The following is an 18,083-nucleotide window of genomic DNA, read 5'->3' as shown; positions in this document are numbered from 1 at the left end:
GCCATTGAGAAAACAGTCCCGAATTGGCCATTTTCAGTGTTGTGTCGGCCTTGTTCCGACTCACCAAAAACTTGCCTCTTCTGCAAACCAACGTTCATCTCAACTTCCTTCCATCCCAAAAACCGTGGGCCTTGACCCCTGTCCTAGCGCCAGGGCACTTCCCCAAGTGTGTTCCTGGCGAATTGGGACTTTGCGGGGCCCCGCGATTGCCAGATCCCTACCAAAGCCGCCGCAAGCCGACGCCGCCGTCATCCGCCCCAACCCAGCCCTTCCATCGTCTGCCGCTCGTCTCCTGCGCCCACCGACTTTGTTCTCACCATGTACAGAGACCGCTCTCTAGAAACACCAGAAAGAGGCGACGGGATCTAGACTTCATACGCACACAATGAAGGGTTCATCACTCCGCACCCTGTCAAGGGCATTGGCACGAAGATCGCCTCTCGCACCGTCTGCTCCCGCACTTGTCTCCTCTCGGCGACGGCACTACTCGACACACCCGCCCAATGCGAAGCTGAACCTCCCGACCGACTACTCAACAACACCCCTACTATCCCACTCGTCACAAACAGCGTTGGCCAACCCAGAGCTGCCACTCGAAGTGCGCAATGGCACGACCAAGCGCATGAACCTCTTCCAGGCGGTCAACGACGCGCTCTCCATCGCGCTCGCCGAGGACGAATCAGTCATGATCTTCGGCGAGGACGTCGCGTTTGGCGGCGTCTTCCGCTGCACGGGCAAGCTAGCCGAGACGTACGGGGGCGACCGGGTGTTCAACACGCCGCTGACGGAGCAAGGGATCATGGGCTTCGCCATCGGCGTCGCGGCCGAGGGCATGCGGCCCGTGGCCGAGATCCAGTTCGCCGACTACGTCTACCCGGCCTTCGACCAGCTGGTCAACGAGGCCGCCAAGTTCCGCTACCGCGACGGCGCGTGCGGCCGCAGCTCGGGTGGCCTCACCGTCAGGATGCCCTGCGGCGGCGTCGGCCACGGCGCCCTGTACCACTCGCAGTCGCCAGAGAGCTTGTTCACCCACATCCCCGGGCTGCGCGTCATCATGCCCCGGTCGCCGCTGCAGGCGAAGGGGCTGCTGCTCTCGGCCATCCGCAGCAACGACCCCTGCGTGTTTATGGAGCCCAAGATTCTGTACCGGGCGGCGGTCGAGCAGGTCCCGACCGCGTCGTACACCCTCCCGTTGTCGAAGGCGGAGGTGTTGAAGGAGGGCTCCGACGTCACCATCGTGTCGTATGGCCAGCCGTTGTACAAGTGCGAGGCGGCGCTCAAGCAGGCTGAGAAAGATCTGGGCATCTCGGTCGAGCTTATTGATTTAAGGACCATTTACCCGTGGGACAAGGAGACCATATTCAAGAGCGTCCGCAAGACGGGGCGGTGTCTTGTTGTGCATGAGGCCATGATCAACGCTGGTGTGGGTGCCGAAGTCGCCGCGGCGGTCCAGGAAGACCCCGAGACGTTTGTTAGGTTGGAGGCGCCCGTTGCTCGGGTTGCTGGGTTCAGCATACACACTCCGCTGTTGTACGAGGCGTTGAATGCGCCGGATGTTGCGAGTAAGTGTTGACGTTCGAGTGGTTCATGATTCGTGCTAACTTTATCAGGGATATATGACAATATCAAGAAAGTATTGGATTATTAAGTTGGATATCATGGATTACTTAGAGTCGATGTCGGTGGTTCTCAAGGATCGCATCAGAGCGGGCGAGGCAGGCGTTGAGAGGCGAACGGGCGCATCGTAGCGACATAGCTCGTGAATTTTCTCTTGTATCAGCTTATCATGGATAGAACCCATTGAAGCCGTTAAATATCCATGCTCTTCCTTTCGTTAGGCACGTTAAGATGTCGACAGAGGATTTCAAGTGAACGAGACGAACCTTTTACCCCTGTTATCTCTGTCTTGGCGCTACCTTGCAACCATCCCACTCTGCCCCGCACCCTTTGGTTTCATCAACAGCGCGCCCATCGTTACACAGTACAACTCCAGCAAACCACCCGGCCCGGAGTAACAACTAGGACTGCGCGAGGATCTTGGCCATTGCCAAAAGATACCGACTCACCCCGAAGACACTCGACCGCTCCACCGAGAGCCATGTCATCCCCCAAGGCAATTGTGTCCTCCTTCGTGGAGGGAGCTCCGCCAGGAGAGGTAAGCTGCCCAACCTCGGCGCCGCGCAACGGACGGCTCAGGATCCCCCGCTAACAAATATATTCTCAAGCTCTCCGACGTCCTCGCAGGCACGCACTCCCCCCTCGAACCTACCCTTCCAACCCGACCTAACCCGCCGTGCAGACATCAAAGCCCTGACTATCTCAACCCCGAACTTGGTTAATGAGCTCGGGCCAGCCTTCCAAAAATACAACGAGGAGCAGTTTACGACAGTTAAGCTCCCGGGGAGCAGCCAGCCGGTTATCGTGAGCTCGCACAGCGCGTTGGGCGACGACCGCTACTACGACATCGAGAGCTCGTGCAGTTTTGCATTCGACCACGCTACACAGAAAGCCAGCGCAGTCGAGAGTTACGCTGTAGACGGAGAAGGCGTCGATCTAGCGTAAGGGTTCAAGAGCCAGGGAATATCACATATACAAACAACACTAACACTACGATTGCAGCAAATCGGTACTAAAGAACCTATCGGCGTACGTGAATGAGCACTTTGTCAATGCGGCCTACGGCGCCTACCCGATAGATGACGGCTCCAAGGTCGCCATCGTCATCGTCGCGAACAAGTACAGCCCGAACAACTTCTGGTATGCACCACCGTCTCCCACCCCGAGCCCCTCCTAACCGTGCTCACAGGAACGGACGCTGGCGCTCCCACTACATCTTCGACGTTGCGTCGAACGCCCTCGAAGGCTCCATCAAGGTCGACGTGCACTACTACGAGGACGGCAACGTGCGCCTCCTGACCGACAAGTCGTCGACGGCATCCGTGTCGTCCGGGACCGGCGCGGGCATCGCCAAGGAGATCTCGGCCGGGGAGCGCAAGTACCAGGAGGAGCTGAACCGGAGTTTTACGAGCCTCAGCGAGGGCGCGTTCAAGGCGCTGAGGAGACAGCTCCCCGTCACGAGGCAGAAGATCGAGTGGGATAAGGTAGCGAGCTACAGGCTGGGGCAGGATATTGGTAGTGGGGCGGCGAGGCGGTAGACTGCTTCTTCTAGGCTTACTATGGGGTGCACCAGTTTGTACTCCGTCGCTCTATTGCAAAGGGCCAATATCAGCATGACAATGCAGCAATCCTACCCACCTGCGTTGTAACGTGAAAAAAAATACTGGCTACGGCCTTCAAGATAAGCATAAGCTCGGGCAGCTTATCCACGTCTGTTGAGTTAGCTGCAGCATCATGCGGGATTTCGCCATTTCGGCTTCGGCGCGAGTTCCCGACAAACGCATCCGATAACGTGGCGGACCTGACAAGGCGGTGTGGGTTGGGGCCGCATCTGAAAGCCGCCGCTTCAAAGGCAGGTGCGGGTGGGCATGAAACGGGATCACCCCAATGCCGGAAAACGGTCGCCGCTCCCGTACCTATCGCGGAGAAAGCGGGATCCCAACAAACCACCACAGAAGGTTCATGGATGTCCTTTCCAGGTGAACAGCAGGAGCCATCCTTTTCCCATCCTCCCATTAAGCCCCTGCTCGGGCCCCGAGGATGCCGCAGTCTCCGAATCGGATCATACCAGGGTGGACGAATCACAAGCTGGCGTGCATGATTTTGGTCACTCACAATTGGCTGTTCCGGCAATCCAAGTGGGACTTTTCTTTCGGTTTCGCCAATTCAGTGGGTCTTTGAGCCAGGGGCCCTCGCAAAGTCACCCATTGCCGCCTGCCCCGTCCGGGCCCGTTCTCCAAAGTTACCCGGGTCGGGACCTTGATCTTTTTTTCTGATTGCCCCCTTTCTTCCGACAACTGTCTTCAACCTGTCCGACGTCACCCCGATCTCATACTCACCGGTCGTGCCCAAGTCTCCGAAATTCTGGTAAGTCACCCAGCCCAATTGCTTCCAGCCGCGCCGGTCCGCGGATGCGCTTGCGTGTACCGTGCTAACGGAACAGCTGTCCAGAAGAAAAAAAAACATCCGCCGTTTTCGAAGACGATAACTTCCACGCCGACAACTACAATCAAGATGGCCTCCCTCGAGCTTACCTACCAGGATGTGGCCGAGCACAACACCAAGAAGGATCTGTACATGGTCATCCACGATGTGATCTACGACGTGGGCAAGTTTGTCGACGAGCACCCGTAAGTGCCGTTCCCGCCTTCTCAAGCTGTCGGTCGGCCGCATATCATGTTCCGGGATGGGGTGGTTTGCCCGTTCCCCGCATTGGCCGACCTGAGATACCACCACAACACGTGCTGACCTGAATAGTGGTGGCGAGGAGGTTCTTCTCGACGTCGGTGGTCAGGATGCCACCGAGGCCTTCGAGGATGTCGGTCACAGCGACGAGGCCCGTGAGACTCTCGAGCAGCTCAAGGTCGGCACTCTGAAGCGCAACGTAAGCACCCTTCCTGCAGGAACGAAGGATACCCGAGGCGGAATCACGATTTGCTGACGCGTCGCATAGCCCAACGACCCCAAGCCGAAGACTCCCCTTCCCGGCGCCGTTGCCCCGGCTGCCAATAACGACTCGGCCGGCTTCGGCGTCGGCCTCTACGCCATCATCCTCATCGGCGGTGTGATCGGCTACGGCGCCTACCAGTACCTCCAGCAACAGCAGAACCAGCCCAGCGCCTAATTTCACCCTGCTGTGCTGGGTACGCGGGACGGCGAATGCGATAGGACTTTTTATCTAATGATGATGTTTTCGGCCATGCAGTCGGGCAAACCGTGTCTCGTGGCGCGCCCTGCCGGTGCCCGCCTGAATACTTTGCGTTCCGACATGTGATGCGCTTGGATGCGGCGTTGTGGCTCACATGGGCCCCATCATGCGGCAGCGTTGGGTGTTTGGCCCGGAGTAAGGACTGTGGATTTTCCGGTTTTCAACAACAGATGGGGTTATGTTAGGGATTGGTGACGTCGGTATGGTAGAGGTTCATGTTTTAGGCGTCGGGATGCGAGCGACAAGCGAGTGAGCCCGCTGTTCTCCTCCGCTGGGGAAGGGCAAGCCGAGGCAGCCGTGTTGATGGAATTACCACATTGTTTATAGACTTTGTAATTCCGCGAATCTCGTGACCCTCTCTTACCTAACATCTCCTGACACCGGAACGGCGTTGCCTTCGGACGACCTAAAACATTATGTCATGAACCGCCTTGACTACGCAGCACGCAGTAGGAAAAAAAAATGGGAACCGCTCAAGGCACCTAAAGTGCCTAGTTCTTCTACTTCTATGCTTTCTCTTCTATCGCTTTTGCAAAACTACATCCATCTAACATGTTCACAATCTCAAACCGCCATTTTCATATTCTCAATTAGAAACCAATCTATCTGGTTGCAATATGCCATCCCCTGTATTGAACCCTGTAAACGCCACCCCTGCCATTGTGCCACCGCCAATTGGAACAGCGCCAATGGATCCGCCAACGGGACCAGTCATCTTCGCCCGCGAAACAAAGCAACCACCTTCAACAACCACCATTGGCACCTCCTCCAGCCCGGGAGTTCCAACCTGCCCAGCACAAAAGGGAGTCGCTGCTACCGACAACGGGCAACAAATCGTGGATGAACGCCGACAACATGTCGAACGGATTCGATCGGCAACATGCGTCCTTCCTGAGCAGCATGTCGGCGGCTGCCTCTAAGCTCGGCTCCGGCGCAGGCACCAAACGCTCGCTCGCTCCCCCATCGCCGTCGCCCTCGGTCGGTTCGACCACCTCTGTCGCCGCCGGCGCCGGCAGCCTGACCCCGCGCAAGGACCGCCACGACACCCCGAGCAGCAGCAGCAATGCCGCCAACAGCAGCATCGTCTACTCGCAGCCCGCGCTGACCGGCACCGGCGACAGCATCATCTCGCAGATGGCCTACGCCGTCACGTGGCTGCGCCAGAAGGGCGACCCGCAGTCCTGCGTCGACGTCCTCGGCTACCTGTCCGCCACCGCCCGCCCGGACAAGGAGCAGGAGTTCTTCGTCGACCAGATGCGCCGCCACCCGCAGATCCAGTGGATCCCCGACCCGGCCCTCAGCGAGCAGACCTGGCGCTCCGGCACCTACGTCCACCGCCCCGCGATTCCCGACGTCCGCACCAAGACCCAGCTGCTGGCCTACCTGCAGAAGAAGACGGATGCTAGTGGGGTGTCGGTCAAGGATTTGAAGGATGGTTGGCCTGAGTGTGAGGCGGCGATCACGGAGCTGGAGTCGGAGCATAAGGTGCTGGTGGTGCGGGCCAAGAAGGATGGGGCGGCTAAGATGGTGTGGTTGGATGATTCGAGCTTGTTCCACGAGGTTGAGCCGCAGCTGAAATTGCTGTGGGCCCGCGTCGAGCTGCCCAGCATCGAGAACATCGTGCCCAAGCTGGTCGCCGCCCAGCAGAAGCCGGCGTCGGAAGACCCGCGCATCAAGGCGAGCCAGGCGCCGAAGCAGGACAAGAAGAAGAAGCGGGTGCAGCGGAAGTCGGGCAAGTCGACGAATACGCATATGGAGCACTTGTTGAAGGATTACAGCCACATGAAGCGCTGAGGGGGGGTTGTAGTTTGAAATGGTGATGAGGGAGGGGGGTAATTTTGGTACTTTATCGCATTGGCTCGGCGTTGGAGTGGGCTCTGGGGGATGGATTTTACTACATTGATCGGTTGGGCTGGGCAACAACCACGGGTCTCCTTTGCCTTTACTATGGCTGGGGTGGCGGCCTATATAAGCAAATAACAGCGATGTTACTGTTGGGTTTCAACGTTTCTTTGGGATGGTGAGAGGGGATATGGTTCGGCTGTTACGTCGCGAGCATGACCGCACCATCCTATAAAAGATTGTTTACCTTAATCACGATAGATGAAATTAACATGATAGCTTTCCTTTTCCGTCCCAAATCCTCCTTGAACCTCAACACATCCATCCCATCCCCCCCCTCCCTCCCCGCCCCTACTTCCCACCTCCCACCTCCCACCACCCTCACCCCTCCCCCCTGCCCACATCCCCCCCCTCAACCAACACCCCCCCTCCCCCATTCCCATCCCCACTCCCCTCCCCCCCACCCTCCCTTTCCACCGCAGCTCTCACCCCCTCCAGCACCCCCCTCCACACCCCCTCCCCCTGCATCCCCCCGACCTGCCACCGTCCCTGCACCACGTAGCTCGGCACCGCGCCCACCCCGACCGCCCGCGCGCCCCGCGACGCCGCGTCCACTTTGCGGCCGGGTTCCGGGTCGGACAGGTAGGTGAGCGCGGCGGCTTCGGAGGGGAACAGGCCGAGGGTGACGGCGAGGGTGGCGAGGGTGGTGCGGGAGGAGATGTCGTCGGGGGTGGTGAAGGTGGTGGTGTAGAGGTGGGTTGTGGTGGTTTGTTGGAGGGTTTGTTGGTGGGGAGGTTTTGGGGGGGTGGGGGGTGGGGGTGTGCCGTTGGGGGTGGTGCTGGTGGTGGTGGTGGTTCCGTTGGTGAGCCCGTTGGAGGTGGTGGTGGGTGAGCCCGGAGATGGGGTTGTTGAGCCGTTTTGTGAGGCTGCGGCTGCGGCTGCGGCAGCATCCTTCTCCATTGCTAGCAGGATCAGCTTGTGCGCGTCCCGCGAGTTGCCCGTCTTGCCCTCCCATTTGAAGTCGATGTCGTACTGCGCTCCGAGCTGGGTGAGCCGTCGCCGGATGAAGGGCGCGTTGGGGCCGAAGACAGTCTGGAGTAACGTCCCCTTGTCGTAGGCTATTATATGTAATGGTTAGTGATATTGTCACGGAGGGTAGTGGGCGATGGTGAGCGTGGTGATGTAATGGCTGCTTCTACTCCTTCCCCTTTTCTAGGAAAATAGTACCCACCGGAGACGCCCGCGTTTGGCCAAAGCATGTACGGCTTCCAGGTCAACTTGAATTCGGTATCAGGGTGCTCTGCCACGAAAGATGCCATCGCTTTGTCGAGGGCTTCTTTGCCGATATAGCACCAGGGGCAGATCGGGTCAGAGTAGACGTCGATTTCGAACGTGAACTTCGCCATGGCGCCTGGGTTGTTGAAGCCGGTTTAGGCTCGATGGCGGTTGTTAATAATTCTCAAAAGCTCCCAGTATTCCCTGGTCCGACACAGCCGTTTTCCCTTTTGTTGTTTGTTGTTCTCGCTTCAGCATTCCGTGTCTACTTCGAACCCGAGGTCGGCGGAGGGAGGCCGGAAAGGGTCAGTTAGTATTAGACTGTGGGGCCAGCCTTTTAGAACGGTAGACAAAGAGTCGGTTTTGGGATGGTAGCAATGAACTAGCCAGTTCGCCGACAGGGAGAGTGTTAGTGATGTGATCCCAGGACTTGGGTCAGATAGAAGGGGAGGCCCTTGATGTTAGGTACTGGGCCAAATCAACCAAGTTCGAACACACGGCAGTTGTCTAATAGGCCTGAACTATACAAATATGAATTTGATACTATTAAGAGTGGATAACAGAGTGAAGCGCCGTTCCACATCTCCACCCCGGGGAGTACGGCAAGACATTTAATCGATTAGTGATCATTACTCAAAACCAACACATCCCTCGCTCCCCTACCACGGTACCCGAACTCGCTTTTCACTGTACACAAACGAGGATCACCATGTTACCGTTATGTAATATTTCGAATACCTTTCTCTACCATGTGTTCTGATAACTCTGGGGGTGACATATCAATAGTCCGTTGCCCGGAGAACCACCAGAATCACCACAACCACCAAAACTAAAGGAGCGAGCAAGAGCATGCCCGTAAGCCAACCGGAGAATATTACTGAAGGAAATAACCCAATGCATGCTTTTCTCACCGCCTTGCATCTGCTGGAGACAAGACTGGTAGAGGGGTGATAGATATGAATTCGTGTAGGTGACCAGAAAAGCAATGCGCGTCTCCCCAAAGCATCTTGCGAGTACGATGGCGTCCTTAATCCACTTAGACCCCTCCACTATCATCCGTCAGCCTTACCGGGAGGCAGCTCCGCACTCCTAAGCCAGTAACTTGCTGCCCACCGACGGCGGTTAATGGTACCAACTTCCCTCTACAACATAGCCCATCCCCCCCTCCCAAACCCGCCTCAAGAGCCCCCCTCAGACGCACCAACAAGCACACCACCCCCCTACCCCCCATCCAACCCCCCCTCCCTCAAACGCCTCCTCCCCCACTCCCTAATAACCGCCGCCACCTCCCCATACCCCTCCCCCCTCGCCATCTCCTCCGGCGTCCCCCCCACCCCCACCAACCTCTCATAATGCAAATCCCTCGCCACCACCCCCCAATCGGCCCCCAACTCCAACAACGCCCTCACATTCTCCATCCTCCCCCTATACGCCGCCCCATGCAACGGCGTCGCCCCCGTCTCACACCTTACATCCACATCCACCCCACACCCCTCCACCAACAACCGTATAATCTCCGCCCCTTCCCCAGCGCCCCCAAACCGCCCTTCTTCCTTCCCGTCCAGCCCGTCGTTGCCGGCGTTGGCGCCCGCGACGTTGACGCCCGCCCAGTGCAGCGGTGTTTCGCCGAGCGCGTTGGTGGCGTGGGGGTTCGCGCCCCGGTCGAGCAGCAGGCGCACGAGCCAGGCGCGGCCGGTGCCGGCGGCGTACATGAGGGGGGTGGTGTTGCGGAGGGCGGGGTCGCGGGGGGGGGAGCCGAGGAGGGTGCCGGCGTTGACGATGTCGGTTGGTGGGGGTGGGGGTGGGGGTGGTGTGGTTGTTGTTGTGGTTGTGGTGGCTGGGGTTGTTGCTTTCGCCGCCTGCTGCTGCGGCTGGTGGTCGAGCAGGGTGGTGATGAAGTGGCGGGGCCAGCCGGAGATGATGGCCTCGTGCAGCGGGTAGGTGCCGTCGACCTCCTGCGGGATGTCGATGGCCGCGCTGTGCTGGAGGAGTAGCTGGAGGGTGGCGAAGCGGGTTTCGAGGAAATGGGAGGAGCCCATTCTGCTGTCGAGGATGTAGAAGAGGGGGGTGCCGATCCCGAGGAGCGTCTTGGTGGTGGGTGGTTCGGCGGCGGGATCGGGGAGCTGGGCGGCGTGGAGATTAGGGTCAGCGCCGCCTTCTAGGAGGGCCCGGACTACGTCGAGGTTCTTGCAGAGAACGGCCTGGTGGAGCGGGTCTGCACGGTAATGTTAGAGGTTTGTTTTATTTGACGACCCTCTGTCGAGGAACATCGCCCTCCTAGGGCCATGTGTGGTGGCCGACGGGGGGTGCGGGTTTAACATACAGTTGCCGTCCGGACCGGGCGTGTTGAAGAGGCGGTCGGTCTGGCCGAGGCTGGCGAGCCAGTGGATGAGGGCCGGGTTCTGGGCGATGACGGCGAAGCAGGCGAGTGATTCTTCGTTGTTGTGCTCGGGAAGGGGAGAGGCCCCCCGGGTGTGGAGATGCGTTGCCATAGGCAGGTTGTTGTGGAGGAAGGCAAGGGCCAGGGGAGTCATACCCTCTACATGGTGTTAATGACTTGTTCTAGGTGCGGATTTAACAGCTGTAGTTACGGTCATCAGTCTCATCTAGACTCTGCGGGAAGGCTACTAGAACTCTGTCGACCGCGAGGATGTCATTGTCCCGGACGGCCTCGTGGATGGTAGGCAAGTTTTCAGGCCTTCCAGCCGTATTGCTACTCCATGGTGACTCGGGAGCAGGCCCAGCACCCGTGTGCGGCTTGGAGCCCTTGAAGATGGACTTGACGGAGAACAACAAGCTCTGGCGCCGCTTTTTGGGTGTGCTGCTATCGGATGGCATGGTGCTCTACTGGTGTAAGATTTGTTCTATGAAATATATTTGTGTGTTTGGGAACTGGCTCACTCGAGGACAGCCATATGGTCTGCCCCAACGAGTGAGCTGAGGTCACCTTCCCCTCTCCCTCCGTGGACCCATTCGCGGAGCTAGCCGTAGTTGGGTAATCATTGGACATAGAAAGGCAAGGCTGAGGAGGCCGGGTCCGGAAACACCAGACGGGAGGAGGCCAAGGCATTTTGATGGTTCGGCAAGTTGGAAGATGCAGCTCGAGGTTCAGCTCCTCGATTCCCCACACGAGGCTGTGCAAACAACCGAGGAATTGGACGTATCAGTGCCGTGTTTTCGCTCGGCATGATACCCGGGAGCTAAGACCACGTTATCAGGCCGGCGGATCATCCGGATCGTGCATTGGGCAATTGACCCAACGAGAAGGTAATTCACGGAGAGGTTGCTGGTCTAAAAAAGCCTGCCGGCCGGTGGAGTGGGGCCGGTGGCCGGGTTTTCGGGGCCGGAAACACGTGGTTCTTGGGACAGTGCTCACTGTTGGGGCAGTTCTAGGCTAGTTAGGTCGTCAAGTTTGTTTCCCAAGAATGAAAAGCCCTGTCGTGGAATCGTGGGTCAGACGGTCATGCCGACAAGATCGTGCCTTGGTCCATATCCGCTCCGCGCCCGATTTGAACAGGCGCTGCCGATCTCCGAGATTGGCCAATTTTGGACGCTGCCCGTTTTGGGCTGGGCGATTGTCATAAAGGATCCCACATGGCCGCCCGTGAATGACTTGGGGATCTTGGCCCTGTATGTCTCGGAGGAGTTCTCCTGCACATGGCACATTAGTCTTGGCCAGTGCCGACTTTCCAGCTTCGAGTCGTTTCGATCCTAAACTACGTGGGCAGGAGCCGCACGTTGGATAACTAACCAGTTACGTGGTTAAACCCTTTCCGCAGTCTCACGTCCCGGCACAGTCTTCGTAATCCTGTTGCTGTCTCTGCGTCTGCTTACACAGCAAGGCCCAAGCTCGGGCTGAAGAAGCTGGAAGCATGGGGCTGGCCAGGGCTTCGGGCCCCTGCGCCGGGCATGAGCCAGGCCTGGAGGATCCACTGGCGCCGACAAGGGGCGGGAGAAGCTTCGGCGAAGCATCGTGGAAGCCTTGGAGTCCCATGCAGGGGGGACGACTCATCCCCATGCCCAGGCTTGTTCTGTTGCGATGGGCTTGTTTTGTCATGCGAGAGTTGCTCCAGGGCCGACTGCGGAGATATGCACTCTGGCGAGGACCAACCACTTGTCTTTCTGAACGCAACTAGGGGGCTTTGCAGAGAACATTTTGTGTGCCCTGTGTGTTCTTGTGTGTCGGGTGCTTTCCGGTTGGGCTGAGGGTGTGTCGGCATACCGATTGTCCCAAGTGTCAAATAGTTATGGGCCCTTGGCCCGACCCGCCCAATGCCCCAAGCTCTCTCTCGGAGGTGACGAGATCACGGATCGCCCTGAGGTTGGAGCTACGGGAGCTTGCAATTCCCAGGCTCCCCACTCTGCCGTCGCTGGCGCGCTCATCACTTGGCCGGTGCTTCAAATTCTTCTGGAAGGATCATGGAAGTCACCAGGGGCAACCCCCCCCCCGGTCCCGATGGAGCAGGGTTCCGGAATTCTTTTATGCACCGGCCATATCGGCGTGTCCATGCGCCCAACCAGACGTCAGAGTCGCGGCCGCCGGTCTCCCCAAGCGTTTCTGCTTCAATCTCACCAAACTGTGCCAATCTCGTGTTGACGGGGTTCTCATCTGCGGGCCCCCCTTCCCCATCAAAGAACTCGTGGTGGATTGCTTGCATCGCTTCCCCCCCCTGCACGCAGATCGAAAGCGGCTTCGAGGAAGCTTTGGCCGCTGACAGGGTCGGCCAGAGCACGGGCTAATTTCAGGGGCCGCAGGAACCACAACCCGATGTGGAGGGTTGCAATCGAAGCCGGAATCGAAGCTGCGGAAGCTTTGGGTTCGCCCCGCTCTCCAGACTTGGCTGTTTGGTGGTGGTGTTTGGTCTGATAGTACATCCACAGTTCGAGGCTGTGAGGTGCAACTTGCTGCAGATGAAAACCCCTGAGTTGTTTCGCAGCTTGCAGCAGACAAAGGCAGGCACGGACGACGGTGACCTGATACAAGCTAGCAGAGGAAGACATCCTGGGAGTGATTGTAGCAACATAGTCAGTACCATCAGCAACCACCAGCCAGCACTTACCAGCAGCGACTGCAAGGTCGACGCAGGACGCCACTGTCTCGGCTTAATTGTCCGGAGGCCAGAGGTGACGGGTGCTTGCATCTACCCCCCAAGTAAAGGAAGCGCCGTGTTAATCGAGGACCTAGGCGTGCCAAACAGGTAATGTTAATCATCGAGGTGTGTGTGTGTGTCGTGTTTTGGTTTTCCGGATGATTGGGTCGGTTCCGTGCTGTCGGCTGAGGGCGTGTGTACCGTGTAATTTAGCCATTCCCAGTTCCTGGGAAAACAAAAACTTAGGCATTCAGTTTTATTAGTCCTACACGAGATGCAGATAACACAACTGAGCTATTGTTTCCGCAAACCCGTCGAGATATAATGAAGAAAGGCATCGTCAGTATTAGTATTGCCCAGAGCCAAGAGAGAGAGCAGGCAACACCCCTTCAGGAAGACGGAGAAGTGACCTCATCAATTTTGGAAAGAATGGAACATTTGCATTTTCGAGGCATGTTCCGAGACTGAGGCTGACGATTGAATTTGCCCTGGTCTCCGCACAATCCAATCTTAGGGTGACACCGAGAAGATACCTCGATTTTACGGGTTTTATGTGCCAACTGCCGTAGCCCTCTTGTATTTACCCCACCACTACTAACGCGTGGCTCCACTGCCATCCGACCCACACGTGTGCTGGGATCCCTGCGTGTTCGTTTCAACGTGCCCCTGCACAGTGTCCCCCAATGCGGCTTTCCTTCTCCAGGATCCTCACCTGTGCCGAGCCACGTTATTTTCCTTCTGCTTTAACTTTTGACCTTCCACCCCGTCAAACCCGGAGCTGTGAATTCTCCTCATCATTCTGCTTTTTTGACCAAAGAAGACAAAGATTTGGCTTTCAACCTATTCCTTTTTGCAGCTCGTTTCACCGAACGCTGGTTGCCTGCGACGTCATCTTCGCCGGCTCGCGATTCGCGAGGCCTGGTCGCCAGCACAGCACCCTTCCTGAACCGTGCACGACAACACAACCACGACCCTTCTCGATCCAACTAACAAGTGACTTGTGATCAGCTTTGAGGTTCACCTTCGGCCCCTCAACAAATTCATTTTGTAGAGCCCAATTGCAAGTCACAGAATACCATCTGAGGCTGCTGGTCTGCCTGATTTGAGGTGAGAAAATTTGCCCTTCTTTTTTTTTCGGCAGCCCCGCATCACCTCTCACGTTCCCTGCTCCCTTTCTTCCTCTTTCATCCTCCATCAAACTTTCCCGACTCGACCATCGACCATCACGAAACACACTTGGTCGAGACTCTTTCTTTTCTCATTAATCATGGCCGAATCCATGTTAAGTCCCTACGGGGGCACAGATGTATGTGGCGTGGGTTTAACTGCCTAATTATCCCTAGCTGTTTTTTTTTTTTGTTTTTTTTTTCCCCGAGCCACTGCTCACCGCTAAAACTTGCGCCGGGCTGACCGTCATTTTTTAGCAAGTTACCCTGGCTATTTTCCAAGAGGCTTGTTCCCTTAACAGCCCAATCCTCGCCATGTCACAGTCGCCATCATCGGCTGGTGCTATGGGAATCGGGAACGTGCTCAACATTAAAGCTGAGCCAGGAGCCCAACAACCCCAACAGGGTGCCACACCTGAACTGCAACAGCAGCGTCCCCCCCAGGCGCTCCAACAATTGCAACAGCAGCTGCAGCCACTCCAAACCCAAATTGACCGACAACCTTCGCCGCACGGCTCGGAACAGTCGCGTTATTCTGGTCCGATGAACGCGTCTTACCCTTCCCCGACTGCCATGGCGGCTACTCCCTTGCCGCCCGTGCCCAACGCGAACATGGCCCCAGCGCCCATGGTTCCCCATGAGATGCAGCAGAATCTCGGAATGCCGCCAGCGGTTTATCAGCCAGCCCAGGCACCTCAGCAGCCGCCCGCGAAGCAATTCCCCTGTAGCACATGCGGGAAACCCTTTGCTCGGCGCAGCGACCTCGCACGACATGGTAGGTATATTTGTACCATCCCTTGTTCTTGATTGCTAACGCGTAAACAGAGCGTATCCACAGTGGTATTCGGCCCCATGTTTGCGACTATCCTGGGTGCGGTAAACAATTCATTCAACGGTCCGCCCTGACGGTCCACTCGCGTGTGCATACCGGCGAGAAGCCGCACAGGTGCGAGCGATGCGGCAAGCCCTTTAGTGATAGCAGCTCTCTAGCCCGGCACCGCAGGATCCATTCGGGCAAGCGACCCTACAAATGTCCTTATGCCGATTGCCAAAAGACCTTCACCCGGCGTACCACTTTGACCAGGCACCAAAACCATCATGTGGGCACAGTTGAGGAATCCGCGCGTGCACGTGCCGAGGCCTTGGCTCAAGGTGCCAACGCCGCTGCGGCTGCGGTCGCGGCTGCTCGGAGCAAATCTCGTTCTGGGAGCGAGCAAGCATCAAACCACGAATCTCCAATGACGAATACACCTTCCCCTGGTCAGCGCCCACTTTCCATGTCCCCGGGTGCTGAGCTGGCCGGCATAAACAACATGCAGTACTTGAGCAACTCGATTCCTCCCCACCTCCGAGGCGATGTCCATGTCGGAAGCCCATCGCCGACAGCATCTTCGGGGTACAACAACGGTATGCGCCCCACATCACACCCCACTGGATATGCTCCCCCGCAGACCCTGGAGCCGAGCATCGAGCAACCGCAGCAAGGTCCCGGAAGCGCAGTCGGTAGTCCCCACATCGGCAGTGTCGGTTGGGCCTCGCCTGGTCACGTCGGCTCTCCCACCCAGAGCCCCAGTGGGAATGGATACGTGTATCCCGATCCTGAAGCATACCCGAACGGCACCCCGATCGCCCAGATGTTTTTTAACAGTGCGGTGGCGTCCCGCCGTCCGGATAGCGCCGAGCCAGGGAACCCTTCTTTTGACACTAAGAGCCGTCAGGGGGAGCTCTGGACGAACTCCCAGTAGTAATGGGCCAAGCCGAACTCTTTCGACATCTCTTTATATCAACTATTTCTCTCCATGAGACCTAATCGAGCGGCCAACATCAATGGCCAACCGCAAAAACATTTCACAACATGTTGCATTATGGGCCGGAAAAAAACATCTGGCTTTCTTTCTCGTTCTATAATAAAGATGGGGATGGTCTGGGCCGGGGCGTGAGGAGTTGCTTACCTACATTAATGACATGGGCGGTGGGACAACGGACCGGCATGATGGCGCGGCGCCCTTGCTTTACCTATTTCCTCCCTTTTTTACTCTCTTTTTCCCTTTTTTTTTTTTTTTTTTTTTTTTTTTTTCCCACTACATTTCTTGTGGGAGCGGGAACCAACGGCCGGGCATTGGCCTTTTTTTTTTCTGCGGCCGACAACAAGCCGTCGCGTTAATCACCGTTACTCTTTTTCGGGCAGAGTACATTCGGAAAACCTACACGGTCTGATTGGCGACCACGGGTTCTTTTTACGGCAATGACTTTCCATCCTATTCGGTTTCCTCTCTAGACTGGTGGGCGGGATGGCTTCGGTGCAGGCAGAGGGTAATGGGTGGATGGCTGGCTGGGATGGCTGGGCGGGTGGATGGATGGCGTGGAGGGATTGAGGAGGCGTCGGTTACTCACAACCGATTGTGTTGGTTTTAGCTTCAACTTGCTCCCGTCCGGCCCTTGTACACTATCGACGATGTGCATCGAAGGGGAAGGTGGGAGTGGCCTTACCCTGGACTGGGTTGGGGCTCGGGGATCGGGGGCATGGGGCTTTGTATTGGTCTTTTGAGAGGTGGTTGGCAACGTTGCATCATCGGATGGTAAACATAGCGATTTGGCAATGGCAGGGTAACCAGCATGTGGCAGGTCTGTGGGAATATTGGTCTTTCGGTTTCGGTCCTCTGATGTGTTCCTGTTTACTTATCTATCTCCTAGGGCCTAATCAAGGCTAAGTGGGCGATTTAAGACATGGTTGAGTAGGAACAGGCACGGGCCGGGCTTGGGACATGGCCTTGGGCTTTATGGAGTTAGGTTATGTATGTTCATACAATCAGTGCGGTGCCTTGCGGCTTTTCTTACAGATGTCACATTGAACCAGGCCAGATTTGCGGTATGAAAGCTTTTACTGGCTCCACACATCTACATATCCGTGCTTGGTGGCCGTGTCAGCATGCACACAGTCTTTGGTATTTGTCCAACTTCAGTGTTATAAGTTGCAGGTTGTCGAGTGATGGCTAAAGAGAAGAGTGTTGCCGCACTCACATCTTAACACCCCCCACACGATCACCCACCCCTCTTCAAACAACCACAGCATAATTAAAGAAGTCCAATTCACAAGCTAAATACATCACAATGAAGTCAATTGGCAGGTTTCGGTGTTCGGTACGCCTACGTACCCGAGCAACGGCCTTTAAACATCTGGGTATTGAATCAATCAGACCGTCAACAAAGCCCTATGGGAGGCACCCCTCAGTGCATCGCCCACAATAGTGATATTAGCTTTGTTGTTTCAAGACGATGTCGACCAGGGAAGCCCCCACATGGGATTTCCTTCACTTTCTTCCACACGTGCTCAATTGGGATGAGTGCTGGGCTGGGGGAGCGGGTTCCAAGACCCAGGTGCCATCATCTTCCTGGTCGAGTTAAGTACCACACCAAGGTGCTTAGACTCAGACCCCGGGTCATGGAGATGAGTGGCGGCTGGCAACACCTTTTGACCAGGATTGTCTCCCCCCACCAACCTGCCCTGCTTGACAAGTATGAAGGAAACCCCGGGTTTGGGTACACGAGTTTGTGGGTATCTTGCTCGAAAACACATGCAACCCCAATATCACAGTCAACTAGACGGGCTAAGAAAGCCACATCACCATACGCTGTACTCTTAATTCAACTACCCAATGAACAAACACATCAAACACCAAACGCCGCTACTGATGGTCTCACCATCTATCATACAGATACAGTTCCTCCGGTCGGGCCACACCTCCGCCCTTCGCTGCACCGGCCCATAATCAGAAAGCCGCTGTCCAAAACGTATCCAAGGGCATGCTTAGTATGCTATGGTAGTTGTACAGAGATATCTCGACGTAAATCGATGTAAAATAAAGAAAATTCCCGGCGAGGGAT

The 18,083-nt window shown here is 56.8% G+C and overlaps 6 protein-coding genes across 6 annotated transcripts; 4 read left to right on the top strand and 2 right to left on the bottom strand.

Annotated features, from left to right (window-relative positions):
* Positions 1–385: 385 nt before the first annotated feature.
* On the top strand, positions 386–3,155 carry F5144DRAFT_544704 (putative F-actin-capping protein; the record flags this gene model as incomplete). Its single annotated transcript, XM_066787316.1, has 6 exons — positions 386–1,562; positions 1,672–1,744; positions 2,055–2,155; positions 2,300–2,558; positions 2,620–2,757; positions 2,807–3,155. The coding sequence occupies 6 exons, from the start codon at positions 386–388 to the stop codon at positions 3,153–3,155; spliced, it is 2,097 nt and encodes a 698-aa protein (XP_066646080.1).
* A 976-nt stretch (positions 3,156–4,131) lies between these two features.
* Positions 4,132–4,741, top strand: F5144DRAFT_544703 (putative cytochrome b5; the record flags this gene model as incomplete). Its single annotated transcript, XM_066787315.1, has 3 exons — positions 4,132–4,247; positions 4,375–4,501; positions 4,571–4,741. 3 exons carry the CDS (start codon positions 4,132–4,134, stop codon positions 4,739–4,741), a joined length of 414 nt encoding a protein of 137 aa, XP_066646079.1.
* An 809-nt stretch (positions 4,742–5,550) lies between these two features.
* Positions 5,551–6,959, top strand: F5144DRAFT_560729 (uncharacterized protein). Its single transcript, XM_066788219.1, has one exon. It carries the CDS (start codon positions 5,666–5,668, stop codon positions 6,617–6,619), a length of 954 nt encoding a protein of 317 aa, XP_066646078.1. The 5' UTR covers positions 5,551–5,665; the 3' UTR covers positions 6,620–6,959.
* F5144DRAFT_544701 (uncharacterized protein) lies at positions 6,870–8,073 on the bottom strand (the record flags this gene model as incomplete). The annotated part of the gene is made up of 3 exons (XM_066787314.1): positions 6,870–6,896; positions 7,157–7,785; positions 7,899–8,073. 3 exons carry the CDS (start codon positions 8,071–8,073, stop codon positions 6,870–6,872), a joined length of 831 nt encoding a protein of 276 aa, XP_066646077.1.
* Positions 8,074–9,031: 958 nt separating this feature from the next.
* On the bottom strand, positions 9,032–10,780 carry F5144DRAFT_589977 (ankyrin repeat-containing domain protein; the record flags this gene model as incomplete). Its single annotated transcript, XM_066790111.1, has 5 exons — positions 9,032–9,043; positions 9,075–9,132; positions 9,239–10,157; positions 10,266–10,481; positions 10,534–10,780. 5 exons carry the CDS (start codon positions 10,778–10,780, stop codon positions 9,032–9,034), a joined length of 1,452 nt encoding a protein of 483 aa, XP_066646076.1.
* Positions 10,781–14,513: 3,733 nt separating this feature from the next.
* F5144DRAFT_483736 (uncharacterized protein) lies at positions 14,514–15,943 on the top strand (the record flags this gene model as incomplete). The annotated part of the gene is made up of 2 exons (XM_066785402.1): positions 14,514–14,973; positions 15,024–15,943. The coding sequence occupies 2 exons, from the start codon at positions 14,514–14,516 to the stop codon at positions 15,941–15,943; spliced, it is 1,380 nt and encodes a 459-aa protein (XP_066646075.1).
* Between the last annotated feature and the right edge of the window lie 2,140 nt (positions 15,944–18,083).

This window comes from Chaetomium tenue (genome assembly GCF_020726465.1).
Source record: "Chaetomium tenue strain MPI-SDFR-AT-0079 chromosome Unknown F5144scaffold_2, whole genome shotgun sequence".
Taxonomy (NCBI): Eukaryota; Fungi; Ascomycota; class Sordariomycetes; order Sordariales; family Chaetomiaceae; genus Chaetomium; species Chaetomium tenue.
This window is presented reverse-complemented; position numbering and strand designations above follow the sequence as displayed.

What these genes read in the sequence shown, in the direction of transcription:
- F5144DRAFT_560729 (XM_066788219.1), top strand. Translation starts at nt 5,666, where the DNA reads ATGAACGCCGACAACATGTCGAACGGATTCGATCGGCAACATGCGTCC.